The following is a 17,656-nucleotide window of genomic DNA, read 5'->3' on the forward strand; positions in this document are numbered from 1 at the left end:
AGCCAAACAAGGGCTACAAACCTGAAAATTCAGGTCAACGAGTGTCCACAGAGGCTGCATCAGACCTTTGATATGAAGGATTTGGGTGATGCAAATCACATTTTGGGTATGCGGATACTTCAGGACAGAAATCAGCATGTGTTGTATTTGTCTCAGAAGGAATACATTGGCAAAGTTTTGCAGAGGTTCAATATGGACGGGGGGAAGAAGACTAGTACTCCTTTGCCTCCATATGTGAAACTCAGTGCTATGGACAGCCCACAGTCGGATAGTGACAGGGCTGATATGGCCAAGATTCCGTATGCTTCAGCTTGTGGCAGTCTCATGTATGCGATGGTTGCTACCAGGCCGGACATTGCATTTGCAGTGGGAGTGGTTTCTAGATACATGGCCAAACCTGGCAAGAAGCATTGGGAAGCAGTGAAAGGTGTCATGAGATACCTGAAGGGCACACAGGATATGTGCATATGCTTTGGCAAACAGGATGCATTAGTGCATGGTTACACGGATTCGGATTATGCCGGTCATCCAGATAACCGGAAGTCTACTACCGGTTATGTGTTTACATTCACAGGATGTGCTGTGTCATGGATATCCAGGATGCAGAAGTGCACTGAAACCGATCCCGTCAAGTGGGAAAGACTCCGTTGGACACCCACACGCTTAATAGCACAACTTTAAAACCACAAATTTGAAATGGACAACTTAAAACAACTTGAAATTTAAATGAAATGAAATGGAAAGATGGACACCAGCACTGGGGCCGGAACGGGCCGACCCCCCCCTCAATATATGATATATTTATTGGGAGTATTTAATAAATACAATGCTCCATGGGTTCCAAGAACCAGATAATGTCCATGTACATATGAAAACAGTACCAAACAAGTAGGCTCGAATTTCGATGTAGAAGCTCGAAGCAGAACGACCACTAGTGTGGTCCAATCACTACGGTCCTGTGCTTTCACTGGACTCCGCGGAGAGCGCCTCACTGGTGTTCCGAGACCACGCACAAACAGGCGCTCTCGTACTAACGCCTGGCTCTCCCGATCTCAGCACCTTTGGACCGAGGTTCGCCAATATAGCTTGGACAACCCGGCACCGAACGGGTGTGGCCGTAGAGGGAATGAATCCCTTAGCAGATTTAATACAAAGTACTTTATTTAAATCTGAAAATTCACTTACTTGTAGATGGTTGATAGAAAACCAATACTTGTGGTTCGCTGAGGCCACCCTTGTTGAAGAAACAATTGCCTTGTGGTGAACCACCAAGACAAGTACCACCGAAGAAGGCCACAGCTGCCTGCTGTGAGAGAAGGAATACCCTCCGCCTGGCTGCAGCGTGGAGGAAAGATGGTGAGCAGCCGCCTGTAGTTTGTGGGCAACCTTGCTGAAGAAACAGGCGCAAGTAGTGAACTGTAGATGGTGGGCAGCCGCCTGTAGATGGAGGCCCACGACTGTGTGCAGGAGTGAAAGGCAGTGCAGCCTGTATATATGCAACCACCTGCTGAAGGGACAACAGTCGCCTGAGAGATGGTGTAGATTCCTTGTTGAGAGAAGGTACGCAGCAGCCTGTAGAACTGTGAGCGCCGCCGTCAGCTTGAGGGAGAGAAGTTGTACACAGCTTGCAGTACAGAAGGTACACAGCCTGCAGTACAGAAGGTACAGCCTGCAGTACAGAGGGTACAGAAGCAGTTGCAGCCAGCCGCCTGGGGAAAAACAGGCGCAAGAGAAGATGATCGCCGGTTGATGAACATGCGCCAGATAGAAGCGATGGATACTCACGCTTGAAGGAGGGAGTCTTTTTAATAAAATTAAAGTGGAGTTGTACTATTGTTGATACCCACGTTTGCATGTGGGGACTAGTGGGAGTAGGTGACCATGCCCACCCCCACACTCACTTAAAAGTGGGGCTCCCCACCTTGGCCCCTAAGTGGGTGCCCAAAGGGGGTGCCCACTTTTAAATAAGTGTGAACACTTAACCTTATAAAACAAAGGGGTTAGAATAAAATATTAAAACAACATGTGTAACATACTTACCACCTGTTCACATGCACTAAAACTCGTCAGAATACAGAGCAGACTTCACGACTCACTGGCAGGCGTCCCCGCTCAGTAAGTAACACGTCAAGCAGGCAAACACACAAATACATGTCATGCGAAAACAGTTTCAAACATGCAAAATATGTGTGCATGTGCAAATAGTAACATGGACATATCTCCCGTTCATGGAACAAGTACAAAATATCTGTCGGCACAAAACTGGCACGACATAAAAACATAAAAACCTGGTCTTCCTATGGAGTGACAGTCCCATAGGTAAGACACAGTTCCAGGCACGAGTTTCCCTATGGTGTGACAGTCCCATAGGCAAAACACGGCACGAATACTGGCTCTTCCATGGCGTGACAATCCCATGGATCGAACACAGTCCAGGTCATACACGGGTGGCACTGGTCTGGCTCCCGTCCATACGACACCATCCTGCTAACACACGGGTGGCACCAGTCTGGCTCCCGTCCATGTCAGCAAAATACTGGCCTCTTCACATGAGACACTGGCCTGGCCTCAAGTGAACGAGACGCAAAAACTGGAGATGGACCAAATGGTCGGCCAATTGGTGACATCCCCCCGGGCTTCTAAAGAGTTGACCTCAACTGAAAAGCCTCAAGATATGCCTGCAACAATTGCGGATAATCTGCAAAATAATCCTCATTTACCCATTTGGCATCAATAGGCAAATAATTCTTAAACTTCACAAGGTATCTCCTGGAAAGCTTTCCTGCCGGTAGCTTTCTCTCCTTGTGAAAAACAATCTGTTCTGGCTGGAGGATCTCCTCAAGCTCTTCGATTTCTGGCGGATCTTCTGTGATGACAGGCTCATCAGGATCTGGCCCCACATATTTCCGAAATAGACTCACATGAAAAGCATTGTGAATCTTCCAATGACTAGGTAAAGCAAGCCTGTAGGACACTTCATTGATCTTCTGAATCACCTTGAAGGGTCCATAATAGCGAGGAGAAAGCTTAGGATATGATCCTTCTCGTCCTGGCCTCTTTCGAAGCCTAGCCTTCTCAAATTTCAGCAATACCCAATCACCTTCTTTGACTTCCATGTCCCTTCTATGCTTGTCAGCAGCCATTTTATGCTTATCCTGAGATCTTGCGATGGCTGTCCGCACCTGACCAAAGGCAACATCCAAGTCACGAACATATTCATCAGCTGCAAAAATCTCATCCTTTGTACGAAGGATGGGTGGCAAGACCACTCTGCCATAAATAATCTCAAACGGAGCCTTTCCTGTGGAAGCATGGATTGTATTGTTGTAGGCAAACTCAACAAGTGGAAGATACTTCTCCCATGCACTCTTTTGATCTGCCACATAACATTTCAATAAATCCAACACGGCTGAATTTGCAGCTTCACTTTGGCCATCCGTTTGGGGATGATAAGCTGATGAAAACTCAAGCTTAGTACCCATATTATCAAACAAAGCCCTCCAAAATAGGCTTGTAGTCCTGGGATCTCTATCCCCAACAATGGATTTAGGCATACCATGATGCTTGAAAATATTAGCAAGAAAAAGCTTTACCATATGATCAGCTTTGATGGTTTTCTTGACGGGCAAGAAATGAGCTTGCTTGCTAAACCTGTCCACAATAGTCCGAATAGCATCATTCCCATGTTGGGATCTAGGCAAGTCCATAATAAAATCCATCGTGATACTTTCCCAAGGTTGCGAGGGAATAGGCAATGGCTGAAGCAAACCTGGAGGCTTTTGCCTATCAAATTTCATCTTTTGGCAAGTGATACATGCACGCACATAAGCCTCAATGTCTTTACGCATGCTTGGCCAAAAGAAATACCTCTGAATCATGCGAGTAGTAGGCATAATACCTCTATGACCAGCATTAGGTGGAGCATGACATTCGTCCATAACCTTTGGACGGAAATCCTTCACTACACAGAGGCAATTATCCTTCATGAGATAACCCTCGTTGATAACATAAGAGGCATGTGAATGACCAGCCATCAAATCAGTCCATATATGGCAAAAATCAGCATCCAAATGATACAAATCTCTCATAGCAGATAGATCTCCATGAGAGGCCACTGAGACTGCAGCAACATAAGGCCTCCTAGATAGTGCATCGGCCACTACATTTTTCTTTCCTGGAGTATGCACAATCTGAAAATGAAACATGGAAAGAAAGTTTGCGATTCTCATCTGCTCCTCTGAAAGCTTGGTTTGAGATAGAAAGTATCTCAAGCTTTGATGATCTGTCTTGACTACAAATTCAGCCCCAAGAAGGTAGTGTTTCCAAATCTTTAAGGCGTGAATTACAGCCAAGAGCTCTTTCTCATAGATATCCATATGAAGCTCAGCATCATGCAAACGACGGCTCTCGTATGCAACTGCATGCCCTTCTTGATTTAGGACAGCTCCTATGCAATCACCACAAGCATCACATTCAACCACGAATGACTTGTGCAAGTCAGGAACAATCAATACTGGACCACATATGATCGCATGCTTGAGCTGCAAGAAAGCATCCTGTTCCTTTGAAGTCCATTTAAAAGCAGTTTTCTTCTTCGTGAGATCATGTAGAGGAGTGGCAATCATAGCAAAATGCCTTATGAAACGCCTGTAATACGAACATAATCCCAGAAAACTACGTACTTGATGTACGTTTTGCAATTCGGGCCAATTCCAAATAGTCTCGATCTTTGCAGGATCCATTGTAACTCCATCTTTGGATACAATATGTCCCAGATAATGAATCTCTGAAAGGAAAAACTCACTTTTCTTGGCATTGACGAAAAGTTTATGCTTCCGCAACTCTTCGAACACTGTGACCAAATGAGTTCTGTGTTCCTGCTCATTCTTGGAGAAAACCAAGATATCATCAAAGAAGACTCCTGTAAACTTGCGATGGGGTCGGAATATCCTATCCATCATACGATTAAAAGTAGCAGGAGCATTGGTGAGACCAAAAGGCATTACCAAGAATTCATATAATCCGAAGGCTGTCCTGAATGCAGTCTTATGGACATCTTGTGGCACCACGCGTATCTGGTGATAACCACTCTTCAAATCAAGTCTGCTAAAGCAAGCTGAGCCATCAAGCTTATCCAAGATATCATCAATACGTGGAATAGGAAATCTGTTCTTGATGGTAAGCTTGTTCAAAGCTCTATAGTCCACACACATACGGAATGATCCGTCCTTCTTTTGAACAAGAAGCACAGGAGAGCAGTAAGGTGAGGAACTGGGCTGAACCAAACCTTTTTCTAAAAGCTCGTTTACCTGCTTCATAATTTCTTCTTGTTGTGCAGCACTCACTCGGTATGCGGGTTTGTTAGGAGGAGAACTACCTGGCACAAGATCTATGAGGTGATCTTCGGGCCTTTGGGGAGGTAATTCACCTGGCAATGAGTCAGCAAAACAGTCGTTGAATGCATTAAGAAAATTCAGCCTATCATTAGACATAGCATCCACATTTTGATGATTTGGCACAAGACTATCACGCACAAAAACCAAGTACGCTGAAAGACTCTTTTTCATTGCTTTATTAATTTGGATGTGTGATACAACTGGGATGGAATCCCCTTCTTTGCCAGCATCAATAAAGTGCATGCGGCCTTTATGCATAAAAGAAATCATATTAGACTTGTAGTCTTTGCGGGGCTCAAGCCTATGGTGCCACGGCTTGCCCAACAATACATCACATCCATTCAGTGGAGCAACTAGGAAATGCTCATTATCAAGGTAGCCCTGAATATGGATACGCAACTTCCCAATCAAAGGGGTAACCTGCACCTCTTTACCAATAAATGCAGCTTCGGCTTCAATCGGAGGTCCCATGTTTTCAACCTCAATACCCAATGCAGCTGCCATTTGCATAGAGATGAAATTGTCAGTTGCACAGTCATCAAACATGAAGAGTGCGGGCTGATCCTTGATTTGCCCCCAAGCCTTGCAAACCATACGCTCTTTTGCATCATGACCTGTATTTCCTTGCACATCAGGAACTGCATGAACATTTGCTTTGGTGTGCTTGTCCTCGTGCTTTGATTTGCGATCTGGGCATTGCCGAAACATGTGGTCTTTGCTACCACAAGAAAAGCATTTTCCATCCTTGGCATATTGCTCTCTTTGCTCCGGGGTTAATCCAAATTTGTTCTTCCTTGGGCCCTGTTCTTTAGATGTGTTATTTTCAGCTTTACCACCCTTGTAGGGCTCCCGGAAGTTCTTTTTAGGTGGCTGTCCACCCTTTTGCTGATTTGGGACAGCCTTGTCCTTCCCCTTGGAACCTCCTTGATCCTGCTTGATCTTGAGTACCAATTGCTCCGTAGCAAGAGCAGAAGCTATGAGTTGTTGCAACGTATGTTTTGGGTGCAATTCAATACCCGATCTATATGCAGGTTGCAATCCAGAACGAAACTTCCTCTTTCTTTCATCCTCAGTGATTTGCATGAAGGGAGTCACTTCCAGCAACACTTTCCAGAATTTGTTAACATACTGTTGCACACTCTCATTATCTTTTTGCTCCAGCCTGTCCCACTTTTGAGTGAGAGTTTGCTCTGCATTGGGTGGCAAGAACTGAGCATAAAATCTATCTTTGAATTCCTTCCAAGTAGAAATGGGATCCTTGGTGATCTTTTCAGTGATCCACCAATGGGCAGCAGTCCCTTTCAAAAACATGCTAGCATGGCGCACCTTTGATTTTTCTATGAAATCCTCATCGCTAAAAGCAATGTCGAACTGTGCCACAAATGCTAACACCTTAGAAGCATCATGTTCACCATGAAAAACATCAAATTTGACAGATTTATCACCTGCTTTGAATTCCTTGAGCTTCCTGGCATGAGGCTCATGGTCTTCTCTTTTTCTTTTCCCCTTATCCAACGGGGTAGCCCTATCTGCATGGGCTCCATGGGCCGTCATAGAAGCTTCATGGGGCACGGTGGCATGTGCTCCACGAACTCGAAACTCAGATGCATGTGACTTACCTGCATATGGTATGGTCTCTCCATGAGACAACTCGGAAGGCAAAATTTTTCTGGAAGTAGACCTGTCACCATGAGATACATATCTAGCATGCATGTGACTTTCATGTCCTCCATGAGCACTAGCATACATATATCTGTCAGGCTTAGTGCCTTGGGGAGAAGATGCATGTCGAGAGGTGACAGTCACCTCTTCCTTTTGCATAAAAGATTTCAGCCTTTGGGATGCGGGATCTCCATGCTTCAAACGAGGTGGATTTCTGAATTTCAGCTCTCCGTCATCCCCCTCTTTGATATCACCTTTGCGAAGGAGATAGGCAAGTGCCAACTCCCTTGGTTTCTTGCCCACTTCACGAGCCATTGATTCAAAAGTTACATCAACCATAGCATCAGCCTTCCTGGCTTCAATAGCACTTTGTAGATGGGGATCTTCATGCAAGAACTTTAACTCTTGCTCTTGAGCCTGCAAAAGTTTTCTCATATGTTCCATTTCAGCCCTCATAGCATCAGGCTCTTGTTCAAGCATAACTGTCTTTCCTGGAGACAGTTGACCCTTGGATTCACTATCCATAACCCTTTCAAGGGGCTTGTGCCTACCACGCAGGGCATCAGACCCACGAGAAGCACTAGATGGACCCCTCGAATTAGGCACTTCCAAAGGGTTGCCTTGGCTGTCCATTGTGTTCAAAGTTTGCTAGAAGCGGGATGTCCAGTACACAGGTTCGTTTCCCCACTAGGAAGAGGGAAACAACCGTGCTCTGATACCAATGAAACCGATCCCGTCAAGTGGGAAAGACTCCGTTGGACACCCACACGCTTAATAGCACAACTTTAAAACCACAAATTTGAAATGGACAACTTAAAACAACTTGAAATTTAAATGAAATGAAATGGAAAGATGGACACCAGCACTGGGGCCGGAACGGGCCGACCCCCCCCTCAATATATGATATATTTATTGGGAGTATTTAATAAATACAATGCTCCATGGGTTCCAAGAACCAGATAATGTCCATGTACATATGAAAACAGTACCAAACAAGTAGGCTCGAATTTCGATGTAGAAGCTCGAAGCAGAACGACCACTAGTGTGGTCCAATCACTACGGTCCTGTGCTTTCACTGGACTCCGCGGAGAGCGCCTCACTGGTGTTCCGAGACCACGCACAAACAGGCGCTCTCGTACTAACGCCTGGCTCTCCCGATCTCAGCACCTTTGGACCGAGGTTCGCCAATATAGCTTGGACAACCCGGCACCGAACGGGTGTGGCCGTAGAGGGAATGAATCCCTTAGCAGATTTAATACAAAGTACTTTATTTAAATCTGAAAATTCACTTACTTGTAGATGGTTGATAGAAAACCAATACTTGTGGTTCGCTGAGGCCACCCTTGTTGAAGAAACAATTGCCTTGTGGTGAACCACCAAGACAAGTACCACCGAAGAAGGCCACAGCCGCCTGCTGTGAGAGAAGGAATACCCTCCGCCTGGCTGCAGCGTGGAGGAAAGATGGTGAGCAGCTGCCTGTAGTTTGTGGGCAACCTTGCTGAAGAAACAGGCGCAAGTAGTGAACTGTAGATGGTGGGCAGCCGCCTGTAGATGGAGGCCCACGACTGTGTGCAGGAGTGAAAGGCAGTGCAGCCTGTATATATGCAACCACCTGCTGAAGGGACAACAGTCGCCTGAGAGATGGTGTAGATGCCTTGTTGAGAGAAGGTACGCAGCAGCCTGTAGAACTGTGAGCGCCGCCGTCAGCTTGAGGGAGAGAAGTTGTACACAGCCTGCAGTACAGAAGGTACAGCCTGCAGTACAGAGGGTACAGAAGCAGTTGCAGCCAGCCGCCTGGGGAAAAACAGGCGCAAGAGAAGATGATCGCCGGTTGATGAACATGCGCCAGATAGAAGCGATGGATACTCACGCTTGAAGGAGGGAGTCTTTTTAATAAAATTAAAGTGGAGTTGTACTATTGTTGATACCCACGTTTGCATGTGGGGACTAGTGGGAGTAGGTGACCATGCCCACCCCCACACTCACTTAAAAGTGGGGCTCCCCACCTTGGCCCCTAAGTGGGTGCCCAAAGGGGGTGCCCACTTTTAAATAAGTGTGAACACTTAACCTTATAAAACAAAGGGGTTAGAATAAAATATTAAAACAACATGTGTAACATACTTACCACCTGTTCACATGCACTAAAACTCGTCAGAATACAGAGCAGACTTCACGACTCACTGGCAGGCGTCCCCGCTCAGTAAGTAACACGTCAAGCAGGCAAACACACAAATACATGTCATGCGAAAACAGTTTCAAACATGCAAAATATGTGTGCATGTGCAAATAGTAACATGGACATATCTCCCGTTCATGGAACAAGTACAAAATATCTGTCGGCACAAAACTGGCACGACATAAAAACATAAAAACCTGGTCTTCCTATGGAGTGACAGTCCCATAGGTAAGACACAGTTCCAGGCACGAGTTTCCCTATGGTGTGACAGTCCCATAGGCAAAACACGGCACGAATACTGGCTCTTCCATGGCGTGACAATCCCATGGATCGAACACAGTCCAGGTCATACACGGGTGGCACTGGTCTGGCTCCCGTCCATACGACACCATCCTGCTAACACACGGGTGGCACCAGTCTGGCTCCCGTCCATGTCAGCAAAATACTGGCCTCTTCACATGAGACACTGGCCTGGCCTCAAGTGAACGAGACGCAAAAACTGGAGATGGACCAAATGGTCGGCCAATTGGTGACATGCACTGCCTTATCTACTACAGAGGCCGAGTATATTGCAGCCACAGAGGCTTGCAAGGAGACATTATGTCTATCTCGGTTAGTGGTTGATTTGGGTTATACAGGGGATATTCCATTGTTGCATTGTGACAGTGAGAGTGCCATCCAGTTGGCAAAGAACCCTGTCTTTCATGCAAAGACGAAGCATGTGGATGTGAAGTATCACTTCATCAGAGAGGTGATAGAGAACAAGCAAATTCAGGTTGTCAAGATTCATACGGATGACAACCCGGCTGATCTGTTGACAAAGAGTTTGCCTCCAGAGCGATTTGCTCATTGGAGACACTTGATGGGCATTGGATGAGGCCAGTTTCAGCCTTGATATGGCCTTGTATATTATCATGTACATGCTGATTTTTCTTTTCCTTCATTTAAGGGCACTTTGCCTTTAAGTGGGAGGTTGTTGGGGTAAAGGCATTATGCCCACCCTTATAGTGTGTACTAGCCCATAAGTTGTATAGTACATAGTACACTTAGTACTTTTAATGTACTAAGTGCACTATGTGTACTAGTGCAAATATACATGTGTGATAGGGGAGTCACACACTCATTCTATGAGTTGACTTATCCCCACATGTCTCTCTCTCTCTCTCTCCCTTCTTCTCTGTGTATGTCTCCCACATGAAACCCTAACTCTAATCTCCCTTCAAGCGCCGCCAGGGGTCGCCTCTTGTGGTGCGAGTGCTGCTTGTGGGTGGGGCGGTGGTGGAGCCCTCTGCACTATCGCCACCCGTATTGGAGGCTGAAGTGGGCTGAGGAATGCCAGGTAGGTGGCGCACAGGCGGCAGTTGCTGGACAACAGCAAGGACAGAAGTCTGTAGGCGACGGAGTAGGCTTGGCCGAAAGTGCACAGCATGCCGAGCGTTGGAAACTCCTGGAACATGCGTGCAGAAGGCTGGAACCTTGCTGTGATACCACTGTTAGAACATGGGCTAACCAAGGGCACTTTTCTCCCTTTGGGTTTTTCCCCTTGGATATTAGGTGTGAAAGGACACCACTCATTTATTGTATTTTGATACTGTGGAGTCAAGCCCCAAGCTCCACACATTGTATGCTATCTTCTTTGTGTGAACATCAATCACCATCTCTCTCTTGAGAGTGTTCTTGTTGCTGTACATTCTTTGTGTGCTCCTGTCTGTGTACAACCCTAACCCACATGTGGCACTACTCATAGCATATATGCTAATATTCTTTGGTTTCTCGCTCCCTTTCCTTGCCCTGAGATTGGGTTGAATTTGACTTTGTCTTGTAGTCACCTTGTGAAGAAGCTTTGTCTTTGCCTTTTTGATTGGCAGCAAAAACTTGGTTTCCAACACACAAGATAGACTTGTTTTGCCGTGATTGCTCTTCTTGCAAGAGCACAGAAACAAGCTCATCAAAAGAGAGGGCACTAGGATTACCCTTCATAATGAGCTGAATGGTAGAGACAAAACTCTAGTAAGAATCTGGCAATGCATTGAGAACTGTAGGCACCAATGAAGTGTTAGGATAGATCTCATCAATGCTACCAAGTTGGTCAAATCTTTGATCCTTGTAAGGAACACATCCATAGAGTCTCCCTCATTACGCACCTGTTAAACCGTTGCAAGGGCATCCTAAGCACGTTTGGCAGTCTTGCATCAACGAATGTGCAGAATAATGGTCCGCTTCATAGATAAAGCAAGCAAAGCATGCACTGTGCATCCTTGCCATCCCATCTGACCTGCTCCGAAGTAGGAGCAGGTGGAACCATGACATTAGAGTCCTTTGTATATCTAAACCACATGTTGCTGCAGCCTATTGTTGTACTGGTGAGGCAGGGTGTGCCACAATGCCAACAACCACATTCCATAGCCCTTTGGCAACCAATACATGAGACATCATATATGACCAGAGAGGATAGTTGGTGCCGTCCAACTTGTCCTCTGCTGACAACATCCCATTGCCAGCCATGTCTCTCCACACTTGTCTACCCCACACAAATGTCACAGCACCAATGTACTGCAGATACACCCAATGTACATCAAATAGTAGCTGAGGAAGGTGCCAAGTGTACCACTGATGCAAGGACCTGCAAATATACTGAAATGACAAGAGAAAGGGGTACAAAAAGTATTTGAAATGAGAGTTGTTGATGGAAAAATGTTGAATTTGAGAGTGATCAGGGTGTCGAATGTCAATGCCGTCACCACGAGAAGGTAGCCCGAAGACTCCCGGATGTACCCCGAGCTTGGTTCAGCTCTGTTTTTGGAAAGCTGAAAATATGTAGGAGGTTTTTGGAGGACCAAACCAATTCTGATTTGCAAGTTCTTTGACTTGGAGACTGGGAGGCGACCAGGAACATTGTGATATTAAAATTTTTTATTCCTGAAATTTGGCTCCGCACAGGTGGTAGCGGCGGGGGCGGTGGCTGAATTTGGTTGGGCTGCCAAAATTTGGGTGGCGGTGGCGCTGGGCGGAAATCATCAAATCAAAAAATTGATTTGGGGGTTCTCAAATTAGATGCTAGGCGAGCTGCTATGTGTATGTAGCTTTACGAAGCAATCCCAAAAACAAGTAAAAATCTTAATTGAGTATTGCCAATAGTGCTGTGTGGGCTGAAGATTTAGGGTTAGGGTTTGCAAAACAAAGCGCGCGCACACACAGTGATAGTCTGGAGGCAAGTTCCAATGGAGGAGAACTCTACTCTGATACCGAATGTTGGATGGCCTGCAGATTTAGGGTTAGGGTTTGCAACAACAAAGCGTGCGCACATAGTGGTAGTCTCAGGAGAGAGATTGAGAGGCACACAACTCAAGATAGATTGAATGATAGGGAAATGTGCTCAAGTACAAAAGATAAAGTACACCTCATAAGTGGATAAGAGGGTGTACACATGCACGGGCAAGAAATGGCCATTTCATAGCCAAAAGTTGTTGAAATTCTGTTTTTGGGGAGGAACCGTTCCCATTTCCATTTCTAATCTCACCTGAGAATATTCCTATGACTTTCCCGTGATAATCCAATTTTCCTTCTTATCTCAATTAGATTATATCCCATATTTTTACTCTATTTCTCTCAACTTTTTTCATCATTTCGATTTACATCATCTATGTAATCGTTGGGAATATTCACCTTCAATGTAGTGAAAATGTGTAATGGGTTGGTAAATAAAAGGGGGTGCTGATTATCTTGCTGGACATCGTTTCCCTCTCTCCTCCCATCAGACGGGTGCTTGCTCTCTCACCGTTGTCAGTCGTGCTCTTGCTCATTGCACCAGGGACCAACAGTAATGTTAAAGACATGCTGTTGCCTAGCCGTTTTTGTTTCCTAGTTTCAAGCTGCTGTTTCCATTACATGCAACTATGACATGAGTAGCTTAAATGAGGCACCTGTGTGTAGCAGTCCTGGCTGCGAGAGAGAGAGAGAGAGAGAGAGAGAGTGAAAGGCCAAAATCACCTATGTGACCATATACATAACATGAAGACCATGAAGGTCTTGAGTCAATCTGTGGTCCAACAAAAGAAAGCATTCAAGAAAAGAAAAGTCCTACTGGTCAGCTGGTGGGGCTACAGGGCAATGCATCAGATACATTCACCTCAAAAGTGTCGGTTTGGTTTTTGGTGTGGATTTGCAAAACGAGGGCTTTACCCTCCTGATAATTAAACTCCCCTCTTACCTTCTTTGAGAGTTGCTTGAACTTCGGTTAATTTTGTAGTTCTTCTGCGTGAGTTGCATTGAAGTCAGCTCCTCTGTGATCCATTGTTGTGTGCCTTTAAGCTGGTGTGATTGTTAAGGATCCCAATCTTATTAGATATGGTATGGTAGGTGATAACACATGAGTACCTTGTGGTTAAACTTTGGCAAATAATAGCTCCCAATTGATCAGTAGTGCGGCTCTAGCTAGTTGGTTATTGAAATATCCCTCCTGGTCTCCATCTTTGTACCATCAGCGAAATTGCCTATGCTGATCTGAAGGGCCTTCAACTGCCTTAGCCTATCTTGCTCGATTTCGTCTTTGATTTCAGGCTTGAATTGTTCGAGAAACTGTGTAGGAGTTGACAATGCTAACAAAAGTTTTGGTCTGGTTTGTGTGGGATCAGGTCACTTTGGAAGTGAAGGGAGAGGCCCAGCTAATCAATCTAGCAGAAAAGCTTCGAGAAAATGACATTTCGTACAAACTGTGGATAGAACAACCAGAAAACTTTCCTACTTGCTTGGCAACAAAGCCATATCCAAAATCACAGGTTGCTCATTATTTTAAGAAATTGAAGCTATGTAAATGATTTTTTTTGGTGAGATGATCCGATCCCTTATTTTCACCCTTAATGTCTTGATTTTTGTTTTAATCTGCTATGCATGTCGAGGTTTGATTCCTAGCAAGTAATCAGCTTATGGTTTCACTTGTCCTTGTAAGTCATATGCTCATGTGTTAGCTCGTGTTTGGTCTGAGATGGATCCCTTGTTTTCACCCTTACTCAATGTTCCGATTTTTTTGTTTAATCTGCTATGCACATCGAGGTTTGCTAGGACACATCGAGGTTTGATTCCTAGCAAGTAATCAGCTTATGGTTTCATTTGTCCTTGTAAGTGGTTGTAGAGTCATATACTCATGTGTTAACTCGTGTTTGGTCTGAGATGACCTATCTCACAAATCAAAGGCTGGTTGAAGGGCGAATTTTTAGGGCAAAGGTTAAGTAACTTGGGGATCTAATGCTTGAGTGCTTTCATGAACGTATGTCACTCTAACCTATCCCTATTGTGTTCTTTGCTTGAGTGACAAGGTAGCTTTCATCTCCACAGTCAAAGTGAGACAGGCTTGATTCTGCAAGGGATCACCATTATAAGTTCCTTGGATGACATTATCAAGAATGCAATTCTTAATTCCTGGGAGGTAATAGCCTGAGTGGCAACACCTTGGCTAAGGGTCAAAGGTTGGCATAATGTGGCATGGAATGCACTTGTTTGCCCTGTTGCAATGCACCTAGTGTGACACTTGAGATTGCATGAATGGAATCATCACATTACACAAATTCTATTCATTCAAAGTCGTGCTAAATGTAAATGTGCATTTACTCTCTCATCACTTTGTTTTTTTTGGTTTCAATTGAATGTTTCATTTGCAAGATCTATCGCTTTTCCATTGGGCTTCAAATTGAACATGATAGAAACACACCCCCATACAATTTTGCAAACTGTGAAAGAATTTATCCACCATGAGCTCAAGATCACCATTTTACTTTAGAGATAGGAAAAAGTAGTGTGTATTATTATGTTGCTACATATATTAAATACTCTCTCTCTCTCTCTCTCTCTCTCTCTCTCTCTCCATTAAAGCTTGTGCCATTACCTAGTCAAACTAAATAATGATCTATCAAAAATCTTGATCTAAAAAAAGAAATACAATGCACATCATGTTTTTTTTTTGGTTTTTTTGGTTTGCTACCGACTGTACACATCGGCACTTGGTTGTGCCCTATTTGCAAAATGTTAAGTTTTTTACATATATTTTTCTCTCATATCTTTTTCCTAGCATAGGTCTTTTCTTTACTTGTCAAATTGACCAAAGATTTAGGCATGGTATATCCACCCAAGAATTGGGTTGGGTATGTGGAATGCAACCGAATACAAAGGTGATTAGTTCTCCACAATCTTGGATAGTGGCACTAGTGTTAGCATAATCACCAAGTGTTGCTAGGAGATTTGGGGAAGCCGCACCTTGGACACAAGTTTAATGGTTGGAAATACAACACAATTACTTGGAGTTGTTAAAGGTAGAAACTAAAACTTTTGGAATTTTGTGGTGTTGGATTTTCAACAATCAAGATCATATACCATGAATTATGGAGGGATGTAAGGCTAGTACATGATTGGGACGCTTATAATATATTCCTCTGAAGGGGGGTCAAACCTTGAAAGTCAACCTCAAGACATGGAAAACTTATCCAATGTGTAGCTTAGAGGTATTCTTGCAGATGAATAATTGCTTGATTTGCTTTAATCAAAACTTGTCAATCATGCAACAAGTTCATGGATAGTGAAGATGGGGAGTCTAAATATACAGGTCTTCCTCATCTAGATGACCTGAAGACTTGGAAACCATGGATACTTTTCCACAATATCTTGGAAAACAATTTGGGATGTTGGATGGATCTAGGATCTCTTGTCTATACATGTTGAGCACAAGGCTCAGAAGAGCCTACTTGTTACAATGAAAGATACTCTTACTTGAAATTGAAACCCTTGAATTCACATGTTGTCAAGCCACAAGCTTAAGCCAATCATTGTAACAATGAATAGTGTCCTTCACAAGGAGTGAACCTACATTGGCCAGATGTGAAGGATTGAAAGAAGGGATACTTTCTCTACCACCTTGAACCACTTGACATCCAATATATACATTTTTGAATTTGTTAATTAAACCTCCAAGATGTTTTGATTTGTTCCACAATATAACTAAAGCTTGTCGATGACAATATTGGTATCTCATACACTTGCTTGACTCTCTTGCTCAAAATTTGCCATGATTCCACAATATTGGGCTGTTCACTTTAAATCCACACGCTCCATGCGAAAATGTCATCTCTCATACCACATTGCATTGAAGACCTTGTACTACCATATATATATATACACAAGTTAAATATCAATGTAAGAACATGTTATTTGTAAGGAGGAAAGAGATGCACTTCATGAAGATTGCATCCTCTTGCATATTCCTATTCCTCATCCATTATCATTTCTTGCTTGATCCATTACCTCATGTAGTAGTAGCCATTCGATATTGCAATCTTTTGGAAGTAGGTCTAGATTTTCATGATATGGCAAGCATTTATGATGTCTCCTTCTCTTCTTAGTTCTAGCCCTTTCTGCCTCTTCATACACTTTCCACCACTTCATACCCTTTCCACCCTCTTTGTCTCATGACTTCACTAACAGGAATACAAAATATATTCACATTTTTTGCTACATTTCCCTATCTAGCCTCCTTAGTTTTCCTTTGCTTGTGTTACATGTGACAACAATTTCTCGTCTTCCTCATTGCTCCATAACCGAGGCATGGCAGGATCCACTCATAAAAGAAACTCTGAGATATATACTAGATATCCTTGCATCAATCAACTCTCTGTCGTGCTTCCTTCTAGCCTTGCCCTTTGCCTAAAAAAATACTATAGGACCTTCATGATATGCCCGAGGAAGAACATTTATGCAACATGAACAACACCACATATTTTCACCTCATCCAGTAGTACATACCTTGTAAAGTTCTTAATTATACACACTGCCATTACTCGAGCCGCATCAATAGTAGTGGATGAAATAATCTCCTTTGAACTTACGTACCTAAAATGAAAGCTTTGCAATGAGCATAACAAAAATCTTGAAGCATAATAATGCTTTCATGTACTGAATATTATTAGCTCATGAAGAATGGAGAGTTGCACACACACACACACACACACACACACACACACACACACACACACACACACACAACGCTCAAAGATAAGAATACAAGGGCATAGAGTGTGAGAGAGATTAACAACCTTAAAGGAGAAAGATGAATCTCTCTACAAGTACAAATGAGCAAGCAACCCTAAACTGTGAATGAGGTTGCTTATATACTAGCTAACCCTAAGGTGCATGTTCACACCTAGATGACCATGGAAAAAAACCCAGTGGGAAAAAAGTGCTCATGACATTAGTACATGGCCTCATACTGTAGTACATGGTCGCATACTGTAGTACTACCAAATATCTAACAAACCCCTCTACATAGTACAAATGTGATGCTATCACCCCTATTGACATGTTGATCCCTACACTAAGGGGCAACAAAAGAAGCCAACCTGTAGTAGTGGGAATGTGGACAGAGAAGTGCCGAAGGAAG

The 17,656-nt window shown here is 43.9% G+C and overlaps 1 protein-coding gene across 1 annotated transcript in view; it reads left to right on the plus strand.

Moving 5' to 3' along the window:
* The window catches only part of LOC147619869 (Peptidyl-tRNA hydrolase II (PTH2) family protein), a 33,400-nt gene extending 18,604 nt beyond the window's left edge, over positions 1-14,796 (plus strand). Inside the window, exons 2-3 of the mRNA XM_086825717.1 lie at positions 13,869-14,012; positions 14,550-14,796. Coding sequence (XP_086681843.1) covers positions 13,869-14,012; positions 14,550-14,588 — 183 coding nt within the window. The 3' untranslated portion in view covers positions 14,589-14,796. The remainder of the gene's footprint in view (positions 1-13,868; positions 14,013-14,549) is intronic.
* Positions 14,797-17,656: the final 2,860 nt, after the last annotated feature.

This window comes from Cibotium barometz, chromosome 32, assembly GCF_041138505.1.
Source record: "Cibotium barometz isolate CiBa-2024 chromosome 32, ASM4113850v1, whole genome shotgun sequence".
Classification (NCBI taxonomy): Eukaryota; Viridiplantae; Streptophyta; class Polypodiopsida; order Cyatheales; family Cibotiaceae; genus Cibotium; species Cibotium barometz.